Source organism: Diceros bicornis, chromosome 7 (genome assembly GCF_020826845.1).
Source record: "Diceros bicornis minor isolate mBicDic1 chromosome 7, mDicBic1.mat.cur, whole genome shotgun sequence".
Classification (NCBI taxonomy): domain Eukaryota; kingdom Metazoa; phylum Chordata; class Mammalia; order Perissodactyla; family Rhinocerotidae; genus Diceros; species Diceros bicornis.
Window position 1 is genome coordinate 19,763,628 of NC_080746.1, and position 22,429 is coordinate 19,786,056.

A 22,429-nucleotide genomic window follows, 5' to 3' on the forward strand; every position below is an offset into this window, starting at 1 on the left:
ATGTTCGAAAGATTTCACGATGAGAGAGAGCATGGTGTATTTCATATTCCTTAAGTTGTTTAGTATGGTTTAAATATAGGCTCTATGTGAGAAAATGGCTGGAAATAGGCTCGTAAGGTAGGAAAGGCTCAATGGTGCAGGGCTTTGTATGAGTTCTCTGACTTGGCCAAATCCTCTATCGCACCCTCTCCTTGCCCTATATCCTTTCTTAGTAGTACTTATGTCAGTCGTGGTTTTATATTTATTTTTGTAATTATTTAATGATTTCTCTCTCCCACCAGACACCAAACTTTACAAGTTTATGGGCCATTTCTGATTTTGCTCATGATTGTATCCTCATGTTACTTCTTGCTCTCCAATTCATACTATTGGATGCAAATATTTACGGAGGGAAATGATCAATAACTGTTTATTGAAGGAATGAGTGAATGAATGAATGAACCAACTGTGTAAAAGAATTGAATTTTGTCTTGAATTATTGCCATATGAGGAAGAATTGGGTTGAACATACCAAGACCAGTTAGAAAACTGTACAGTAATATTTGAGAGTGATGAGGTATTGAAGTAAGGTAGTGACTTCATCTATTTCATTTTAACTTCAAAATAATCTTATAATATAGATATTTTTATCATCAGTTTACAGACAAGGAAACTGAGGTTCAAGGAGGCTAAATAATTTGCCTAAGATTATATAACTAATCAGTGATCTAGCTGAGATTTAACCCAAGGACTATCTGACTCCAGAGTACATATTCTTTCCCATTCGCTGAGTTGAGAATCTCTTCTTTCATATAAAAGAACTTCAATTAAGTATTTCTGGGAGGATTTTTTATTACAAATATAAACCAAATTTCTGTTTTGAAAATTTAGCAAAATATAGCAGCAAAGCAATCCTAATATAAAGTATTTTTTACTCTTCTGTTATTAAATCTCCATTGAAAGAGAGAGTGAGACAGATTTTTCTTAAATGAGTATTATTACTGTCAGATTTAGGCACAGGCAATGGCTTGTTTACAGAGCTAATATTTATAAATTAGCATTTTTCTCTATTTCTATAATAATGACTCCATCTTCTCTCCTCAAGACTTTTTGTTTTATCATTGTTTATGTAAAAGAAGTGGCCAATATTACTAAAATTTTAATTAAGCATATCAAGGATTTACTAAACTTTTTGAAAGTCACAGTGCTAGGTAAAGGAAAAAATAAGTAAGATGGTATTTAAGATGATTATTAGATTTTTGACCCTGTTATTGGTGTGACTGGTAGTGTCATTTACTGAGATAGAGAATACCAGGGTTAAAAACAGATTGGATAAATTGTGTTGTTTTAGACATATTAAATTTGAGGCACCAGTTGGTGAAAGTTGTCCATTAAGTAATTGGATGTACTAGTCTGGAAATCAGGGATAAGATGGAGCCCAGGGATGTTGTTTCAGCAGATAGGTTGTAGTTGGTCATCAATATGTGATAATGCAGAAAAGAACAGGTTTAAAGATGAAACCCTTAGTACCATCAGTGTTTAAGTGGAAAGTGAGGCCATGAAGTCTATGGAAAAGCTGCTGTGGATGGAATAAGATTGTGGTGTTATAAAAGCCAAGGAAAACAGGAATTTCAAAAAGGAGCAGTGTTAAATGCTGTAGAAAAGTCAGATATTATAAGGACTGAAAGGTAGCCGCTGGCTTTGTGACAAAGATGTGCTCAGTGCTCTTAGAGAGAGCTGTTTCACTAGTGTAATAAGAATAGAAATCAGAATGTAACAGGGTGAGGTATGAGTGCATAGAAAGGAAGGGGAAACAGAGTTTTTACCAGTGTTTTCTAAACTTGATCATATAACATATTAATAACCTTTTAAATTGTACACTCCAATTTATTCAAATATATATACAAACTTAAATGTTATATATGATATAATAACTACATTCTAAAGTATATACATATGTACAAATTGAAAATAAGATAAATAGAAGTGACAGGACTTATGGTAATAACAGAGTGAATAAGTTGGCAAATCTTCTCTCAAAAGGACAAATATACAACTGAACAAAATTGTCAAAAACAACGATTTTAGGGCTCTGAAAATGAACCAGTGGCAAACATCAAATTGAGAAGCTTTAATTCTTGAAAATCTTTGAACTTGTGAATAGAACAGTGAGAGTCTTTGGTTTTCTTGCCTGAGCCTCTACACTCTTCCTTTCCCCTCCCCAAGGGGAAGCATAATGTAATCAAGGTTGGGCTGGTCTTAAAAACCAGCAGGTTTTTTGCCAGAGGCAGCTGACTTAATTTGGAAGAAAAACCCCTGCCTAGTAATGTTGTCAGTAAAAATAGCAAGTTTGGTAGGAAATGAATGTGGAAGGTTCATAGCCTTGCTAGCTAGAGGTTGGGGTCTTGCTAGGGGCGAGCAACAGGGTGATTGACTAGTCACAAATTTAGTAGGGAGATCCTGTTAATGAGAGAACCACAACGGGATAGGTTCTCCATTCACCTCTGGCTTACTAGGGAAATGGCATCCACTAGAAAGTCCTCAGAGAGCCCAGCAAAGAGTAAAATCTGAGGCTAACTTTGAAACTTTCTGAACTTAAAATGCACTCTTCAGCTCACCAACAGATTTGTCAGCAAAGGGTGAAAGGTCTATTGGCTTGACCACTAATTGATGTAAACACAGGGATGAGCTCAAGGAAGCTAGGCTAAAAAATAAAAATAAGAATTAAAAAAAATTTAGCAGAGAAATCAATGGCTATATACCACAGGGAGACAGATTCTCAAATTATTTCCAAGAGGGTTACTAAAAAACAGAACAAAACAAAACAACGAAGAGCAGCAACAACAACAATTCTCAGGGGGAAAAACCATAATCCAGAATTGGTTAAATATATTATCTATAATACCCACTTTTATTAAGAAAACACTACTGAGTGTTAAAGAAAAAAACCTAGGAACATGTGATTCATACTCAGGAAGAAAAGTAATCAATAGAAACTTTCTCAGAGTGGGGCTAGATATTATTTTTGGCAAAAGTTCATGGCTATTATTATAAATTTGTTCGAACAATTAAAAGAAACCATGTCTAAATAACTAACAGAAAATATGATGAGAATGATTTAACAAATAGGGAATCTCAGTAAGGAACTAGAAACTATAAAAAAGAACAAAATGGAAATTCTAGGGTTGAAAAGTACAATAACTGAAATGAAAAATTCACTAGGTGAGTTCAGTAGCAGATTTGAGGTAGCAGAAGGGAGAACCATCAGACTTCAAGAAATATCAATAGAAATAATCCAATCTGAAGAACAGAGAGAAAACCATTGAAGAAAAATAATCAGAGCCTCACAGACCTGTGGGACAATATCAAGTATACCAACATATTTATAGTGGGAGTTTTAGAAGCAGAGGAGAAAGAGAAAGGGACAGAAAAAAATACTTGAAGAAATAATAGCCAAGAACTTCCAAAATGTATCATAAAACATTAATTTACAGCTTTAAGAAGGTCAGTAATCTTAAATAGGATAAACACAAAGGGATCCACATCTAGACATATCATTGTCAATTTGCTGAAAGCCAAAGAGAGAATGTTGAAAGCAGCAAGAGAAAAATGACTCTTCATGTACAGGGTAGCAACAATATGATTTATAGCTGAGTTCTCATCAGAAAAAAATGGAGGCAAGGAGGCAGTGGATTGACATATTTAAAATTTTGAAATAAAAAAACTGTGAACCGTAGATTCTCTATCTAGCAAAACTCTCCTTCAAAATGAAGGCAAAATAAAGACCTTCCCAGATAACCAAAGACAGAGAATTCCTTATAAGCAGACCTGTTATACAAGACATTCTAAAGGAAGTGCTCAGGCTGCAAGGAAATGATACCAAATGGTAACTCATATCCACAGGAGGAAATGAAGAAAATCAGAAAAGGTGACTATATAGGGAATAAAAGACTATATATAAATGCTTTTTCCCATTTTCTTCTCTTGATTCCTTTAAAAGACATAAAATGGCTTAAAGAAGTAATTATAGCACTTTATTTCTGGATTTCTAACATATATTGATGTAGCATAAGTACCTAAAGGAAGGTTGAGGAAATGGAGTTATATTGGAGGAAAGTTGCTATATTTTACCGGAATCAAGTCAGTATTAATTTGAAGTAGATTGTGATAAATTAAGATATATATTATAATCCCTAGAGCAACCACTAAGGTAAAAATCAGCATTGTACTGATTTGAAGACCAGTGATATAAATGACTCTTGAGAAACTTTGCTATGGTGGGAAGAAATGAGAGAGGGTTGGTAACTAGAAAGGGCATTGGTTGAATGTGTGTTGTCTTTTTATTATATATTTGACTTAAGCCTATAGTTTATATTGAGGGGAAAGAACCAGTAGAACCAGAGGAAATGTAGGTATAAGGGAGAAAGTGAGATTTAATGGAGCATTCTTCAAGGGGATACATTTTAGTGCATAGGTAGAGGGAATAGTCTTTGGTGAGATAGAAAGGAAGAAGGTAGGGGTAGAGTTGAAGCCTGGTAGTTTGTAGACGTTGATGTTTAGGGGATTCAAGTTGAGAGTCCAACTACCTAATACTCATTTTTGAGAAGTAGGAAAACAATTTGTATGCTGAGATGAGATCTTGGAATAGCAGCTGAAGGAAATGAAAGAAGTAGATGATAGGGGACAAGTTGAAGGATTGATGGGCAGCATCGATAGGCAAGCAGTTGTTGGAGATTGTAACTTTGTTGGGACTCTGCTTGTGGCTTATTTTATGGGTTGTTTGTTAGCAGTACTTGACAGCTTATGTATAGGAGTGAAAAACATGGTTGGTTTGATCCAGAGTTTTGCAAGCTTGCTTCAAGTGATGCATTGTGATACTTGGAAGTTTCTGCCCTAGGTGTGAAGGTTGTTAGCTGGGAACTTTATCCTGGTATTATTGGCAAATTAAGACACAAAACTGCTTTGGGTGGTAGTTGGCTACTTGATTCCAAATTCAGTTTCAGATTTGCTGGAAGAGTTGTTGCTGTCTTACCCTTTGTGGCAGTCACACCATAACTGGAATATTTTCTTCAGTTTTGAGTACTATATTGTAAAAGGGACATCACAATCAGAATGTGATAAAGCTGGTGAACAATATTTGCAATTGTCAGAGTAAGGAATGGGCTAGAGAAGGCTTTATAAAGGAAGTAATATTTGAACAAAGATTTCAAGTATGAGAAGTTTGCTGAGTGGAAATGAGTTTCCAGAGGGATAATATATGTAAAGTCTCTAAAGCATTGAAACAACTTGGCGTATTCAGGGAACTAGAACTAGTTTCTTAGAGGATTGGTGATGGGCTAATGGTTTCTCAGAATATTCCAAAAGTTCTAAGAGTTTTTTTGAAATGTCTACGATGCCTTTTCTGAGGAGATAGGTATATGAGGCAGTGCTAAGAGATCATGCTTTCCTCATAAATACGTTCAACTACCCTCTATTTTTTCCTCCTATCCAACAAGAGCATCTCTCCTATTATACCTATTATACCTATTAGATTTCCACATAAGATTTCATTTAAATAAATGCATCTCTGGCTGCTAAAAGTTTGATCCACTGTTAGATGATAGTGAGCCATAGAAGGGCTTTAAAAAAGGGCCACGATACAGTCTGACTTATGAGTTAGAAAGTGGACTTTGGTGGCAATATGAGGATGTATTTGAGAGAAATAAGGCTAGAGTCTGGGAGGGTAGTTAGAAGACTATTGTAATAAAACAAATAAGAGCTGAGGAGGTCCGATAAGTAGTGGCAATGGGGATAGAGAAAATGAATTTTAGTTATAGTTAAAAAAGGCAGCATTGTTAGTGGTTAAGAATATGGAGAGAGTCAGACTGCTCTGATTCAAATCCTAACTCCACCACTTACTACCTTTGTGACCTTGGGAAAGTTTTTTTTATCTCACTGCCTTACTGTCCTCATCTTTAAAATGAAGATAATAATAATAATAGTAATAATGATGATGATGATACCACTTATTTCAGAGGGTTGTTGTGAGGATTATGTGAGTGTTTATAAAGTGCTTTGTCCATGCAAAAACTTGTACAACATGTTCCTAGCAGCATTATTTATAATAGCTAAAAAGTTGAAACAAACCAAATGTCCATCAACTGATGAACAGATAAACAAAATGTGGTATATCCATACGATGGGATATTATTCTGTGGTAAAAAGGGACAAAGTACTGATACATGCTACAGCATGGATGAACCTAGAAAACATTGTTATGTGTAAGAAGCCAGAGAGAAAAGGCCACGTATTGTATGATTCCATTTATATGAAATGTTCAGAAAGGACAAATCTATAGAGACAGAAAGTAGATTTGTGGTTACCAGGGGATGGGGCGTGAAGAGAAGTAGGACTAACTGCTTATTGGTACAGGGTTTCTTTTGGGGGTGATGGAAATATTCTAGAATTAGATAGTGGTGATGATTGCACAACATAGTGAATATGTTGAAATCACTGAAGTGTACACTTTAAAATAGTTAATTTTATGCCATGTTCATTATATCTCATTTTTTTAAGTTTTTTAAAAAATAAAAATGGTTAGTTTATAGTAAGCTGTCACTGGTAGCTCTCACTATTATTTAGGAAGTATTGAGGAAGTTTATAGTAGCTCTTGCTATAATTTAGGAAGTGTAATATTACAAGATTTAGTAATAGATTGAATATAGGAGTTGAGAGAGATCAAGAAATCTAGGATAGAGGTTGGCAAACAATTTTTTCTAAAGGTCAAGGTAGTAAATATTTTAGGCATTACAGACCATATGGTCTCTGTGCAAAGCTGCTCAACTTTGCTGTTGTACTGCAAAAGGAGCCATAAACAATACGTAAACAAATGGCAGGGCTGTGTTCCAGTAAAACTTTATTTACAAAGACAGGCAACACTCTGTAAATATACCAAAAGCCATTGAATTCTGCCTTTCAAAATGGTGAATTTTATGGCATGTGAATTATATCTAAATAAAGGTGCTATTAAAAAAACATCAGGCAGTAGGCTGGATTTGGCCCATGGGCTGTAGTTTGCCCATCCCTGATCTCTCAATTTTCTGATTTGGGCTACTGGATTGATCATAGTGCTTCCAACATAGATAGGAAATTAAAGGAGGAACAGCAGATTTAAGGAGGGGAAATGAATAATTTGGGTGGGCAGTATGAGTGGGGAATGAGAATGGCATAAAGCATTTTAGGTGTCTGGAATATCCAGCTAGAGATATATAGGAAATATTGGGTACAGTCATGCACTGCATAACATTCTTTCAGTCAACGATGGACTGCATATGTGATGGTGGTCCCATAAGATTAGTACCGTATAGCCTAGATGTGTAGTAGGCTATACCATCTAGGTTTGTGTAAGTACACTCTATGATGTTTGCACAATGACGAAACCACCTACTGATGCATTTCTCAGAGTGTAACCCCATCATTAAGCGACACTTGGCTGTATATTGTTTTGGAGTTTGGCATAAGTTTGGCTGAACATAAAACTTTGGTAGTTACTAACATATAGGTAGCTTTTAAAACCGGCGGGTAGATATCATTCAAGGGAAGCACAGAGAAAAAGAGTGAGAAGAGGGTGAGGGAAAAATCAGTGTTAAAAGAACAGTCAGAGAAAGCAGGCCTAGCAAAAGATACTAAAAAGGAACAGTCAAAAAAATAGGAGGAGAATCAAAAGTAGAACACCTCATGGAAGCCAAAGGAGACAGCTTTGGAAGGAAATGATCAAGAGTTTAGATGCTCCAAAGAGGTCAAATAAAATAAAGATTATCAGCTGGCAACTAGGACATCATTTGTGACTTGGCGAAAAAGTGTCAATGGAATGACGGAGATGGAAGGTAGCTTACAGTATATTAAAGAAGTGGAGGCATTGCGTAAGGCTAGTATTTTGAGAAACAGCTCTGAACAAAAGAATGGGAAAGACAGTAGCTAGAGCAGGAAGCAAGGAGTTGGGAGAGAATTCTCTATGGGTATCTCACGTTTCTTTATATCTTGCAAGCGAGGTACTGATTGCCTTTGACATCCTTTTCAAGGATGCTTGTGGAGTGAACAGCCTTGGAAGATGGAGATAGTTTCTTCCTTGGGAGCTAAAGGGTAAATCTAATTATTGCCTATTATAAAAGATTTGGGTTCTCTAAGCTCAGAGTTCCTCTCCTTTAATGCACCTAACTGTATGGCAGGTGTCACCTGGCCACTTCACATCATCCTGTGGGAATTACGACTTGGGGAACTGAAGCAAATATGTTGATGCTCGTGCTACTTGCTATGCTCTAAATGCCAAAGTCCTTTGTCTGTGACCTAGGGGTCTCGTGTCTTCTGCCAGCATCCATGCAAATTATTAAATTATTAGCTTGCAAGTAGGGTAAAATCTCAGATCCTCTCAGTACTTGACAAGGAGCAAGGGGGAGTTCTGTTTTGTTTAAATATGAGACTTGATTATAGGGTGAGGTTGAGGATACAGTCATGAGCAAGGTGAGTTTGACTATAATTGATATGGAAAAGATAACCTGTACAGCCAGATCCATGAGGAATAGGAGGTGATTGAGCTATGAGCATAGTTGCTAGGAATTGGCCTTGCACAAGAAAGATAGAAGAAAGTAAAGGATTTAGTGGCTGTAGGTAATTTTTTAGGTAGAAGAATGTGAAGTAAGGTACTTCATCCATTTTGTCTAATTTTCTATTTGAAGTAAGAGGCTAGATCATCACCTGAGAGTTAAGAATGAGAGGATAGGGACCTGGATGAGGGTGGAGAAAGTGAAATTAGCTGCTTGGGGAGTGAAAGAGGGAGTGATCAAGGACAGCTAAAATAGTTGATTAAAGGCCTGAGAGATAGGAAACCATGAACTTGTTATTCCATTATACAGGATTGAATGATTTTTTTTGTCAGCAATACTCAACTACCTGTGGGTAGATGGGATAAGAAAGACAGTTGGACTGATCCAGTGTTTGGCGTTTACAGGACATGTGGAAATAGAAGAGAGACAGGTGGCAAAGGAATTGAGGCCACTAACAGTAAAGTAATTAATGTGTGGGTCCTTGGGCTTAGGCTGAAAGGAGGAGAACGCAAGTGAGACCAGGATAAATGATGTTAAATATGAGGAATTTAAAAAACTAGAGGTCTAGATGAAGTTGAAAAGCAAGTGTTTTGGGCATAAGAGGAACAGAGAGTTAAAAGTATAAAACTGTACTGCCCAATGCTGTAGTCACTGGTCACCTGTTGCTATTATGCATTTGAAATGTAGGTAGTGCACCTGAGAAACTGAATTTTGAATTTAATTTAACTTATATTTAAATTTAAAAACTGAGGCAATGTGCAAGAGTTTTAGGCTAACTGAGAGAGTTAGCGAACTACAAAGTTAGAACACAGTCTCCAAGGACACCGTCACTTCTGACACCAACTGTAAGTTCGAGAAGTTCTCAGAACCACTCTCACCTTTGATAATTTGCTAAAAAGGACTCACAGAATTCATTGAAATCTATTATACTCACACTTACAGTTTGTTACAGAGAAAGGATACAGATTAAAATCTAAATCAGCTAAGGAAAGAAGCACAGAGTCCACGAGAAGTACCAAACGCAGAGCTTCTGTTTTCCTCTCCCAGTGGAATCAGGATGTGTTACTCTCCTGGTATAGAGGTGTGACAATATGCACAGTGTTGCCAGTGGAAAGCTCAGCTGAGCCTCTGTGTTCAGAGTTTTTGTTTTACATAGACTTGATTGATTGCCCACATGACTGATCTCTGTCTCCAGGTCAACTGATACTGCATGACCCAGAGCTCCCATCCTAAGTCATATTGTTGGTCTTTCTGGGGTGGGCAGCCTGCACCCTAAGACTGTATGGGTATGGCCAGGCCCAGGCTAATCATATCGTTAGATTATTTGGCATGACCCAAGGGCCCTGGGCCAACAAAGACACTCCCGTCAGACATAATATTCCAGGGACCCAGAGATTACCTCCCAGAAGCCAAGGGAAAAGCTCAGACCTTCCCTTTGGGCAAGGCCAAATTCTTTATTATATACAGTGTAAAATATTTTTCTATTAAACACAACTCTCATTTTGGTAAAATTACGTTTCACCTTGACTTTAGACAGGTTAGTGTTTGAAATATGATATGCTATAAGTATAAATTGCACACTGTAGTTTGAAGACTTAGTATCAAAAAAAGAAGGTAACATCTCATTGCTAATATTTATGTTGATTACATGTTGCGTTGGTTATATTTTTGATGTATTGGGTTAAATAAAATTAATTATTAAAGTTAATTTCAAAATGAGTGATTCTTTTTACTTTTTAATGTGACTACTAGAAAATATTTAATTATAAATGGCTCACATCTGATTTCTATTCAATATTGCTGATCTAGAAGTTTATGTTAAGAGAAAGGGGAGTTTAGTTACTGATAACTAAACTACATAGTTAGAATTTCAAAGGCAGAAAAATATTATGCAAGGACAAGTCCAAGATGTGGCCATAGGAATAGTTGCTGAACTTGGTGGGGTAATAGGTCACTCACTGGAGATAAAGAAGGTTCGAGGAATCATGGGCTTAAATCATCAAATAGATTATTTTCATGGATGTTGACATTGCTTAAGTGACTAGCAGAATCTGGGTGGAGCAGTAGACTATGAACTGCATTTCAGTGTCTTTGATCAATGTGAAGGCAACAGAGGCAGAAAGGGGTTTACCAGATACCCTAGCATATACCATAGTGGTGTGAAGCTAGCATATACCATAGTAGTGTGAAGCTAGTGGGGACTTTGAATTTATGTTACTTCCTAATCCCTCTTGGAATATTGTCCTTTTTTTCTTCAGGGGACCTATAAAGGAATTGTTAGTGTCAGAGGAATTGATTGGAAGTGTGATTATCAGTAGGAGGGGTCAGGACACAGGATACAAAAGTCCTGCTATCCTTCTTTAGCCTGTTAGCTGCTACTCAACTTTCATGGCCTTTCTCAAATGTTATGCTTTCTGTGAACTCTGCTTTGATTTTGCTAGAGAGTTAATTGCCTTTTTCCTTCTTCCTTTGAACATACCTCTACTATAGCACTCTTTGTGGTAAATTTTCTTCTTTTTTTTTGTATTTCTATGTCGGTCATTTACTGATAACTAAACTACGTAGTTTAGACAATGGTCTCGTCACCGATCACTTTTCTTCTGGTGGTTCGTTTGCCAGATTCTCCTCATCTTGGTGACATCTAAATTTTAGAGTGCTCCTCTGTTCTCTCCTCAGAGCTCTTTTCTTTTCTGTGCACATCTATTCCCTAGTTGATTGTATATGATCTATTAAGCTGTTGGCTCCCAAATTTTAAATCTCCAGCCCAACCGGTCCTCTGAACTCTAGATTTATATTTCCAGCTATTTGCTTGACATTTCCACTTGGATGTCTAATAAACATCTCTCTTAACATATGCAAACAGAAGTCTTGATTTCCCCTTATCAACTTTCTCTTTTCCCCAGTCTTCCCCATCTCAATAATGGCAACTCCATTCATCCTACTTGCTCACCAAAAACTTCTATAGAGACATACTTAATTTCTCTCTTGTTCTCATACCTCATGCCAAACCCATCAGTAAATCTTGGTGACTCTACCTTCAGAATATATGCTGAATTCAATCACTTATCAGCACCACCACCAGTACCAACCTGATCTAAGTCATAGTCATCTCTTACCAGGATTACTGCAGTAATCTTTAACCAGTCTCCCTGAATATGCCCTGATTCCCCTATTGCAGCTAGAGTGCTTTTTTTTTTAAATGAAAGTGGAATCTTACCATTCAGCTACTTCTATTGGTTTTCCCATCTATTTGGAATATATGTATAGTCCTTTCTCTGGCCTATAAAGCTTCCTATAATCTATTCTCCAGCTACCTCTCTGAACTCAGCTCCTAGTTCTCCCCCCTTTTCACTTTGGCATCTTTCTCTTGTTCATTAACCTCTCCAATATATTCCCACTTTAAGGCCTTCAGAAATTCCATTCCTTCTTCCCGAAATACTCTTTTTCTAGATATTCACATGGCTGTCTCTTCCATTTCTTTTAGAGAGGACTTTGCTAGCCATGCTATTCCAAATCTCTCTTCCTACTGGCCCACTACTCTATATTTCCTTCCTTGCTTTATTTTTTCTTCTTGGTTCTTATCACCAACTGACATATATTTATTTATTTATTTGCTTATTGTCTGACCTCACTAAAATGTAAGCATCATGAGAGCAAGGACTTTGACATTTTTTAGCCTTGCTAAATCTCTAGTACTTAGAATAGTACCTGCAGTGAATACATGCTCAATAAATATTTATTGATCAGTTGAATGAAAGGCTAAGTGAATGAAAGAATGTCACTAGATTGCAGATTGTGGCATTTGAATCTTATTCATCTGTGTCTTCGTTGTTTAATGCAGTGTCTAACATATGGTAGGTACTCAGTAAATTTATTTCATTGTGTCACAATGAAATTAACCAAGTCAAGCATGGAATTTTCGTGTTATTCCTTAACATGTTTTAGTTAAATGAGCTTTTGATGTGGAGAGAAAACACCTTTTTGTTTTCTGGATCACTGCAGACAAAGACATATTGAAGATTATGAATTCTAAGCAATGTAATAGGCTTCAATAAGTGGTTATTGAATGAGCATTTATTACTCATTCAGTTGATTTATTGAGATGATTATTGCACGCTATTCAGTACTATATTATAAAGAGCCAGCCATGACAATGTGGGCCTGTTTAATTTTACAAACGGAATTGAGAAACTGGTTAGTTTTGTAAACCACTAAACTCATAATTTAAAACTTCCACAGTATGATTTCTTTAGATATATATCCCCAAACTTCCTATTTGAGACCATGAAGTCATAAATCCAGCACTTTATCAAGAAAGTTTCCTGAATACCAGGCAGAACTCATGGGCATTTAAAATAAATTACTAACTTAACTGTAGGTTGTTGAAGTGTGTATGATTTATTATGGACATTCTCAGTGCCTTAAAAATAACATTTCCTAATAGTGCCAACATGTATGAACCGAGAACTTCTCACAGTGCCATTTATTTATGCTGTGGGATACTCAAAGACTGACTAATAGGGCAGAGAATGGGAAAGACTGAATTGTGTAACCATTGTGTACCAGATATTTTGTGAAGTGTTCCATATGTGTTGTCTTGCAACCTGCTAGATGTTTGAGAACACTATCACATTTGTTTATTGAACACACTACCATGTTGTTGGGTTTTTTTGTAACGTGTTTTTCTCATTTAATCCTCACAACAGTCTGTATATCTTTACAACTAAAATACTATTTTCTCACTAAATTATTTACTTCCTTTGGCTATAAAAACAGGCTGTTTTCTGAGGCTTTACTGACAGAAGTAAATAACCATCTCGTTGAACTTCATTTAGTCACTCTAATTCAAAACAATTAACTTATCTCCTTCCCAAGGTAATTTCCCATTCATTATTCTTCATTTTTTTGTTTTATTTTCTTAATATCAGGCGTAACTTTAGCATTTATATTTGCAACCTGCCCAAGATGTATGAGGAAGTCGCCTCCTTGAAAGCTTACAGTTGAATGTCCTCACTTTACTGCTAAACGTCCATTCAGAATTGTCTGGTCATCCTCCAGTTCTACCCTGACGTAAAAAAAAAATGCGCCAGAGAATGAGCAAAGTATTTTTGCTGCATTGAGTGTATACAAGTCCCAAAAGAATATTTTGCTTGACTCCTATATTAATATTTTTCCTAAGGGTTTTCTGTTTTTAACCTCTTTTGGAGGTGGGGCGAGGGCAGGAAGACTCCATAGTCTTCCTATTGCGTCGTTTCAGGAGTTGTATAATGTCTGATTTCCCCACTTTTAGGGATGTATAAAGTTTTATAAAGTTTCCCATCAACCTTTTACCTAATGTTTTAGCCACTCTTATTATTTAGTTGCCCAAATACATTATTTCATCAGAAGTTGCAAAATGGTGATTTTCTAATTCTCTCATTTTTTCTACATTTATTAGCTATAATTCTTCTGTAAAGAACTTTGCCTCTAAACTATTTAGAAACTATAGTAAAGGCAAAATAAATGCTTGATTCTTTTATGTATCAAATTTCAGAATAATAAATTGGTACCCAGCAGTATCCAGTCCTGGTAGTCTAGTGGTTAAGATTCAGTGTTCCCTGCCACGGCCCAGTTTCGTTTCCTGGTCAGGGAACCACAACACCCGTCTATTGGTTGTTATACTGTGGCGGCTGCGGCTGCGTATTGCTATGATGCTGAAAGCTTTGCCACTGGTATTTCGAATACCAGCAGGGTCACCTATGGTAGACAGGTTTCAGCGAAGCTTCCAGACTAAGTCAGATTTAGGAAGAAGGACCTGGCCACCCATTAATGAGAAAATTGGCCATGAAAACTCTATGAATAGCAGTGGAGCATTGTCTGATATAGCACTGGAAGATGAGAGGATGGCACAAAAAGACCAGGCAGGGTTCTGTTCTGCTGAACACAGGGTCGCTAGGAGTTGGAATCGACTTGATGACACAAACAACAACAAACCCTAGCAATCTCCAGTGGTGACCAATGAAGTTGATTTTGTTTATTTTATGTATCATTATGAGGTTATGGATTTTAATACATTTGATGTGTTTTGGTCTACTGAGTCATTCTTCTTTTGTTTGTTTGTTTGTGAGGAGATCAGCTCTGTGCTAACATCCGCCAGTCCTCCTCTCTTTTTGCTGAAGAAGACTGGCCCTGGGCTAACATCCATGCCCATCTTCCTCCACTTTACATGGGACGCTGCCGCAGCATGGCTTGCCAAGCAGTGCGTCGGTGCGCACCTGGGATCCGAACCGGCGAACCCCGGACCGCCACAACGTAGCGCATGTGCTTATCCGCTTGCGCCAACGGGCCGGCCCTGAGTCATTATTCTTTTGATGCTCAAATTATTTCACTTAGCCAGTGGGAGCCTTTTCAAGTTGACTCCTGTGTCCTTTTGACATGATCCCAACAGTCTCAGATAGCTTCCTTGCTTTTAGGTAAGATGTCCAAGGCTTATCTTGAACATTTCCTGTCCCAGACCTGGAATCAAACATTTCTCTTGGAAGCTCTGGTTCCTTCAAGTGGAAAATAGCATTTAAAAATCCTGGGGCTGCTTGTTATTGCTACTGGTTTGTCATTGCTTAGAGGCCTTTTCAGGGCACCAAGGTAGGAAATATGTATTTTTTATACAGAGAAAAGTAAAACATGAGTTTGTACTAACATTCCAATTGAAATTTAAGATTTCAGTGTTTTTACTTAACTTCTTTAATATTCTTTATTTATATCTCTTTTCTCTTATGCTGAAAATTGTGGTTCCAAATGACTTGAACATAAGTACATATTTGATATGAGACAGTGAGGTTAAAGCTGTAAAACATGCTAAAAAAAAAAAAGCTGTAAAACAGGGTACATTCAGAAAAGTCTAGCTTCCACCCCTTTTCCATCCTCCTATAAGTAACAATTTTAGAAGTTTTTCACTTAACATTACTTTTTTTGGAAAATATAAACTAATATACACATATGTACACACACATGCGTATTTGTATTTCCTCTTTGTACATAAATGGAAGTACATTATACATATTTGCCTATACCTTGCATGGATTCATGGATAGAAACCCGTCCATAGACCAAGAATCCCTGGTCTAGAAGGGAAGATATGCGTGTTAAGAAATAACTGTAATTCAGTTGTTCAATGATGTTATGGAGGTGTATAGACTAAATGCCGTTAGAAACAAATTATGGAGCAGTTCTTCTAGGGGAGGTGATTAGATTAGGGAAAGCTTCAGATAAATGACTTTTCAGCTAGATTTTAAAGAATGAGCTTGATTTGGAGCCTGCAGTTTATACTAGGAATCAGGGAGGAACCTCTGAATTACAAAATTAGCCAACCCACCTTTGCTAGTCTGTTGGTGTAGCATGAGAAACATTTGCACTACATTAGAAAAGTCTGAATAACATTCTTGAAAGGTCTTTTGAAATATATGGGATCCTGTTTCATAGGCTGCCTGGGCTTATCCTTAGTCTAGGACTATTTTTTCAAGAAGCTATGAGAAAACAAATCCTCCTTTATATATTAATGTGAATGGACTTCATATCAAAAGAATAGCATGTTTTCTATAAAGACTTAATAGAAACAGTGCTTAGTTTACAAACGTTTTGTTTAGCGGCAAATGGAGAGTAAAAAATGTATTTTTTTAAAAGTTTATATCTTTTCTCTGATTGATATTCATTGAGTTAATCTGTAATTATTAAGCATCCATCATATGCAGAGCACTCTTTTGTATGTAGTAAGGAGGCAAAGGAAAAAAATAGTTCTAGTTTAAAACTTTCAAAACTAAAGCATACCTTGTGACGATTTCACAAGAGGAATTGTATTTTCTCAAAACCCTTAAAGAAAAAGTTTAATTTATTTGAGATAGGCAGAAGAAAATATAGTGTGCTTTTTGTTTTTGTACCTGCTAGAATACTCAGTAATGAGTAACTCCAAATAATTCTTTATCTTATTGCAGTGATTATTCCACAAATCTACACGTGATAAAATGACCTGGAAGTATACACACATTGTACCCATGTCAAATTCTGAGTTTTGATATTGTTCTAAATTATGTTAAGATTTAACCATTGGGGGAAACTGGATGAAGGGTACTTGGGATCTTTCTCTACTATCTTTGCAACTTCCTGTGAGTCTGTAATTATTTTGAAATGAAAAGTTTTTTTTTAAAAAAAGGATTATTACTCTGACTGTTGTTTTGAGAATAGATTGCAGGTGGCCAAGGGCAGAATCAGGGATACTAGTTAAGAGTAATATTAGGAGGCTATTACAGTAATCCAGGAGGAAGATAATAGCTGTTGGAGGAAGTTGGTGGCATCAGAGTGGGGTGGGGATAGGGGTGAGGAATAGTTGAATTCTGGGTATATTTTGAAGGTAGAGTTAATAAAATTTGCTGATGGATGTGAGGTGTGGGAGAAAGAGAATGAAAGGTGACGCCAAGGTTTTTGGGCTGAACAACTGGGAGAATGAAGAAAAGAGATAGTAACAAGAAGCAGCAACAAGTAAAGAAGGCTGGTATGAGATGGTTGGATTCTTGGCCAGGGAAACAAAATAACAAACCCTCTTCCTCTAGTCAGTGGCAGCTTGGGGCCTACGAGAGTGAGGACAGTATGACATTCAAGTGAGTGCACTCCTGTTAACCTGCTTCCAGGCAGCTGAGTTATCTTGGCCTCACCCTGGCTTTTTTGGAAAGAAGCATTTGTTTGATAAACAGGAAGTTGTTTCCATGGGTGTAGAAAGAAGAAATGATAGAACTGAGTGGCAAAGCAAAGAACTGCTAGCTGTGGTTAGCTTGGAATTGGCAGAAATTTTTTCAGGTAGCCACCTAAGCTTAGCATACATACTGCCTTTTCCCCATTCTGGACTGGGTTATTTTTCCATCATGAAAAAGGAAAACTTTCTGCCCTATTGCTTGACCTGCTGTCAGGGTATGTTCATTTTCAGCTAGTGTTTTGGATCAGTTGTGAGTTGTAGACTTAGCAGACAAATGGAGACACTGTCTGTTTATAGTGGAAAAGTGACTTATTTTAAGAAATGTTGGCTCCCCACCACTATCCCATTAGTGGCATGCCTCTGACCCTCCAATGAAGCTGGTCTAGGGAAGTTAAGACTGCCTGATGTGTATTTTTGCTCTTTGAAAGGTTAGAATCTAAATGTACCACAAGATATTTCTTTCTGAGTCAGATTGGGACAAAATTACAAACAGTGAATTCTGAAGCAAACGTTATACATACGGCGCTCTAATGCTTTTGAAACTTCAGACTTCATTCTCTCCACTTCTAGTCATTCTAATCCTCATGAGGTATCTGAATCCCTTAGTGTCACTAACTTCTTATTTTGTGACGAAGAACAGATTAAAAAGATTAAAGAAATCCAGTGCCAGGTGATTTGTGGCGATTGGAAAGTGAGAAAGAGAACTTATATTCCTTACTTTTGATAAGAGCTTGAAACAGGAGAACCATTTTCTTCTTCTGAGTCACCTCATCCTTGTCTGGATTGAAATGGTTGAAGTGAAGTTGTGATGGAGAAAAACTTTAAATTTGCCTGAGATGAATAGTGGCAACTAAATAGGTAAGTAGTTAATTGATGGTGAAAAAGGACTTACTGTGATGGAGTTTTTGCAGCAGGTATCTAATTGAAGATTGTTTAGCCTCCTGGTGGGTGAAGGGAGAAGGAATCTAGGAATACAGAAAGCTAGGGTCATGGCTGCCATGTGGGATGTTTGGGACTGAAGATATGGGTGATATCTCGCTGAGTATTTAGGAGAATTACCTCACTGAACTGCCTGGAAGAAGCAGAACAACTCTTTAGAGTTCCTTGCACCTATGGTTTATCCTAACAAGATTCAGAATATATTTTACTTTGAATCTTGAGTGGTTCGGGAGCCATTTTCTTTCATTTGCCTTCTGAAATGACCCCAGTATTTATTCAAATGCTGTGACTTTGTGTTAAGTCTAGGCTGGCTACTGCTCTGGGTTTTTCGCTGAAAGGTAAATATCCCATTTGAGCTTTAAGAATTTTCACTGCCTGCCTATAGAGCACACATGGACATAAAGCAGCCATTTGTCCGCGGGCAGCTAACAGGCAATTTCAGCAGGGACGAAAACCACTGCAGGCTGCTGGCTTCCTGGCACACCCACTAGACCCTGTAGGTTTACACTGAAAACAAACTAACAGGGGATAGGGGTGGTGGTGGTAATAAGACAGGCAAAAATAAAAGCAGAGGCTAAAGTCTGAAGACATTGAGCCATTAAGATGGTCCTGTATGTGGAGAAGAGCACAGTGCTCCCAAAGAGGAGAAAACTTGAACATCAAACGCAATGTCCAGGAGAAAACATCTGATGTTTGCAGCTAACACTTTTTAAAAAGTAATAATTTATATATCTTTATGTTCATAATTATAGGGATATTGTAGGTATCTTTAGGGAAAATGCTATACAATTTAAGCTGTTATACCCAGTGTGCTATCACGAATATCTTTTGGCCAGAACCATGTAACAGTGAAAATTGATATATATTGTAATCACCTTTAAACACTACAGAATCCTTGTGATCTGTTAACCAAATGCTTAAATATTCTGTGTATGATGTTGAGTGGACCTTTAAAAAAATAGCTTTTTGAATGTCTTTAAAGTTATGTCATATATGGTAACTCTTAATCAAAGTACAAATTTTGTTCCCAAATATGCTATCCTTTCTTTGGCCATTGCATGTTAACAGAGTTTATTTCTATTTAGCAGATCAAGAGATGGGGATATTGGCAGTATAAATGATTTGTCCAAGGACAACCAATGTGTCATTGTAGAGATAAAACAGAACAAGGCTACATTCCACCAGCTCCTGGCCTATGTAACAATTTTGAGAACTTTCCAGTCATTTTAGGAAAACAAAGTACTTAGAAAATATAAAGAGTTTTTTTTTTAAATAAAAGAAAACCTCTTATTTTGGAAATCACCAAATTAATCATTCTGTTGTATTTAAGAAGCTCTTTGATGTGTTCTGGTAATTAGTATTTACTGCCAGACGAATGTCTCTTGGGCATTTTAATTAATGGGTGGCTTGGCCAAATGAGCTTCTGATGGTAAACCTTCATAAGAGTTTATTTTTATGTTTCTCAAGAATAGCTGTCTCTTCAAAGCTCTTTAATTAGACAAAGTTTAGCAGCTAAAACATATTATTAGAATAATTGGGCCTTGGGTTAAGAGAAATAGGGGGTCAAAGGAGCAGGTACTGTTAGAAAATGGCCTCTTAAAATAACACATAGCGTTCCACATCTGATGGATGTTCAGTGTTTTAACAGCTTATGTTAAGTTACTATCCCTAGTTAGGGACTTTGTATTGTTTAAAGTTCATATGACAGATCTCACCAGAAGCCTAAACACACCAGAGTGTGAGCTCATTTATCACCACCTCTAAACTCTGTAGCAAGCTGTATTCTATATTCTAGTCCTTTTGACTTCTAAGCTGAAGACTTCTTACTTTCTCCTTCTTTCTACAAAATTGATAATCTTGGCCATAATAGTGATTGTTTTTGAGGAAAATGCTTCAAAGATCTTATGTTTGGGTCATTGATAACCCTAACAATTGTAACAATTCCCTTGAGGGGTCTTTCTTAATAATTTAAATCATCTGTTTGTAAGACATTGTTCTTAAAAATTCTGTAGTATTTGATCTCCAAAATTTTATGTTCTTTGAGGTCATAATGTTGTTTGAATTATTTGAAAATCTACTATGTAGATGGATTATCATTTAGCTCCCCTTCTTCACGTGCTCTCCCCCTCTGCCCCCACCCCATTTCTTGACCTAAGCTCTCAATCTTGGCAGTCATTGCTAGTGCGTTTGTTTTATCCCAAATTTCCTCTTTGTGAGGAATAAAAGATAAACCTGACTGGTCCTGTGAGTGATTGAGATGGCGCCAAAACAATGGAGTAGTATTACTGAAACTACTGTTGATAAACAAACAATGCATTTATTTATATTATCTAATTTTTCACTTTCCCACTATCTCAGGATGCCTATGATGGCAAATGTGTCCTTTTCCCAGCTAGATCAGTTGTTTTAAGGATAGTGCTAATGAGACTTCAAAAAGAGCAAACTATATTGTCACTCACATTTCTAATCCCATCAGTTGTCATGACCTGTGTATGTTGTTGGTCAGATGAAGAACTGGGTTAAGGATATGTATGTCATTGGTTCATTGTAAACCTACTGCCACTATTAGAAAAGAAGTACTTAAAGAACTTACAGTATTGATTATGGGTTAATCAATTCATTTTTAAATATAGAAGATAGCCTAATTTATAGTATTACAAAGTTTATCACATGTAAATTCTTTTGCTATACCTTAGTTAGCAACATAGCAAATGAAATTATTTCATTTAAAGTGGTAGAAACTTCACTTGGTTTTCTATTGATGTTATCTGTAAAAATTAGTAACATAGTTTTGAAAAATATTTGGTAAGCACAATAAATGCAGATGTAAAGATGCAGGCATGTTATTATGCCTTCCAGAGAATAGTCTCCAAATAAATACCTTTTTAAAAATGTCAAATTGTAAAACTTTGAGAAAGCATAAGAGATATCAGCCTAAACGGAGTCCTGTGTAAAGCAGTTTTTTCCCCCTTAGCAAGGACTGATTTCTGTCAGCTCTTTTCTAAAATGATCAATTATTGTGACTTTGCTTTTTGACTTGCGCTTTAGCACAGGAAATATTGCTGATACTTATCTTCATGTGTGTTTGCTTCGTATATATAATCTATTGCAATGGAGATATGACAAGGAAGGTGTTGAATGTTATGGTCTTGAAAAATACCGTTATATCCCTCAGAACTCTTTTTTTCAGGATTTATACTTAAAATAGTTTGGGTACTGATTACCAATGAATTTTTATAGATGCCAACCAGGACTATAAATGTGTTGTTTTCTGTTTGTTTGTTTCACTTCTTTAAATCCTTCCTTTGTTGGGCTCCTTGCATCCCTCCTTAAGTCTGCCTTTTGAGATTATACCAGGATCCAAAATGAGAACTGACTGTGTTTTTCTTCAATGCAGACCACCTGGTGGCCCACGGTAGAATGGCAGAAAAGGAGGCCCGTCGGAAGTTCAAACAGATCGTCGCAGCTGTCTATTTTTGTCACTGTCGGAACATTGTTCATCGTGATCTAAAAGCTGAAAATTTGCTTCTGGATGCCAATCTGAATATCAAAATAGCAGGTGAGAAGTGTATTGAGTATGTGAAGTAGAAGTAAAGGAGCTTTTCCTTCGGGGTTCTTAAAACAAGGAATTGTTTATTTCCATCTATGCAGAGAGAAGTATTGTGAAAATAAAGGATTTTTCTGTGGCTTGAAAGCTGATAAACTTTCAGAATACATTTATATTATTTTTCATGTAGTATAAGATGGAACTAGGCTGGGAAGAAAGAAGGAAAAGGGTGATATTTAAAATTCTATTATTTTGGTCAACAGGTCCCTTTTAAATATCAAGGAATAAAATATAGAATAAAGTACTAAGAAAAACTGCTAAAATTGTATACCCTCTCACCTTCGTTTGAGAAAGTTGATATATGTCACTGCTAATATAGAGCATGCTTATTCTAAAGACTGTAGTTTTATGATAATTTACGAAGAATAGATCTTATAGTGGTTTAAAGGCAGTCCATGTCTGTTTCCTCAAATTTCACTCATCTGCTCATCTCACAGTGCCCAAAAAGTTCTTTTCACTGCCTCAGTCTACTCATACTTCAGTTTTAGTAAACTGTCAGCATGTGCCTAACCAACACAAGCTCACCACCTATTGATAGAAGAAAGTGACTGCAATCTATATAGAATCCATAAATATGAGAATAAGCCATTTTTGTTTTCT

The 22,429-nt window shown here is 36.6% G+C and overlaps 1 protein-coding gene across 8 annotated transcripts in view; it reads left to right on the forward strand.

Moving 5' to 3' along the window:
* SIK3 (SIK family kinase 3) overlaps positions 1–22,429 on the forward strand; it is a 229,515-nt gene that overhangs the window by 134,546 nt on the left and 72,540 nt on the right. For all 8 annotated transcript variants that reach the window (XM_058545157.1, XM_058545150.1, XM_058545155.1 and 5 more), the window contains exon 4: positions 21,620–21,781. In XM_058545157.1, coding sequence (XP_058401140.1) covers positions 21,620–21,781 — 162 coding nt within the window. The remainder of the gene's footprint in view (positions 1–21,619; positions 21,782–22,429) is intronic.